At 60.9% G+C, this 851-nt stretch overlaps 1 protein-coding gene across 1 annotated transcript in view; it reads right to left on the reverse strand.

Annotated features, from left to right (window-relative positions):
• ETH_00036835 (NLI interacting factor-like phosphatase domain-containing protein, putative) overlaps positions 1 to 851 on the reverse strand; it is a gene marked incomplete at both ends in the record, with an annotated part of 4,183 nt that overhangs the window by 2,387 nt on the left and 945 nt on the right. The window contains one exon of the mRNA XM_013373846.1: positions 1 to 641. Within this exon, the coding sequence (XP_013229300.1) occupies positions 1 to 641 (641 nt within the window). The remainder of the gene's footprint in view (positions 642 to 851) is intronic.

Consider the following 851-nt stretch of genomic DNA (forward strand, 5'->3'; position numbering starts at 1 on the left):
TGCTCCTGGGAGCCCGCGCGCAGTGCTGCCGGTAGAGCCTGTGGTCAAAAAGCTGCTGCTCTTCTTCTAAACAATCCAAAATTGGATCTGCATATTCTCGAAGTGCTGCTGTAAAAGCAATAAGTTCGAAGTTGCCGCTGCGCCGCAGCTCCCGCAGCATGCGGTGCACGAAGGGGCGGAAGTACACGTACAGCACGGTGCAGCAGCTGCTGCTGCTGCTGCTGCTGCCCGTGCTGCTGCTGCAGGTGCTCTTCGTCGACGTCGTCGCCGTGCCGGCTGCAGCAGCGGCGGGCACGCTGGCCGCGGCCGAAGTGGGGTCCGCTGCTGCTGCGGGGGCTGCTGCTGCTGCTGCTGCTGCTGCTGCTGCTGCTGCTGTGTTTGCTGCCAGCCTCGCGGCGTCCCCGAGGCCCGCCTCGCCGCCGCAGTAGCTGCTGCTGTCTTCGTTCCCCTTGTTGCTGCTGCCGCCGCTGCTGCTGCTGCTGCTGAGGCCGAACTGATCTACAAAAGTAAAAGTCCTGTCTGGCTGCAGCCCCGGCAGCAGCACAGGAGTTACAAATACAATTGTTTCATCAATGTCTACAAAGACTGTGAGTTTTGTTGCTGGGCTAAACGGCAAACAAAGCGGCTCCCCCGGCTCGTACCTGAACGCCACACGCAAACGCACACAAACGCTGCCCCATTTTGCTGCTGCTGCTGCTGCTGCTGCTGCTGGTAGCAGCAGCAGCCTGCTGCTGCTGCTACAGCTATTCGCTGCCCATGGGAACGCAAACTAGACAGCAGAAGATCTGAGTTGCAAGCCAACAGCGGCAGTGGCAGCAGGGGAAACGGCTGCTGCTGCTGCTGCAGCAGCA

The sequence above is a fragment of the Eimeria tenella genome, genomic scaffold (genome assembly GCF_000499545.2).
Source record: "Eimeria tenella Houghton genomic scaffold, Eth_scaff1791, whole genome shotgun sequence".
Taxonomy (NCBI): Eukaryota; Apicomplexa; class Conoidasida; order Eucoccidiorida; family Eimeriidae; genus Eimeria; species Eimeria tenella.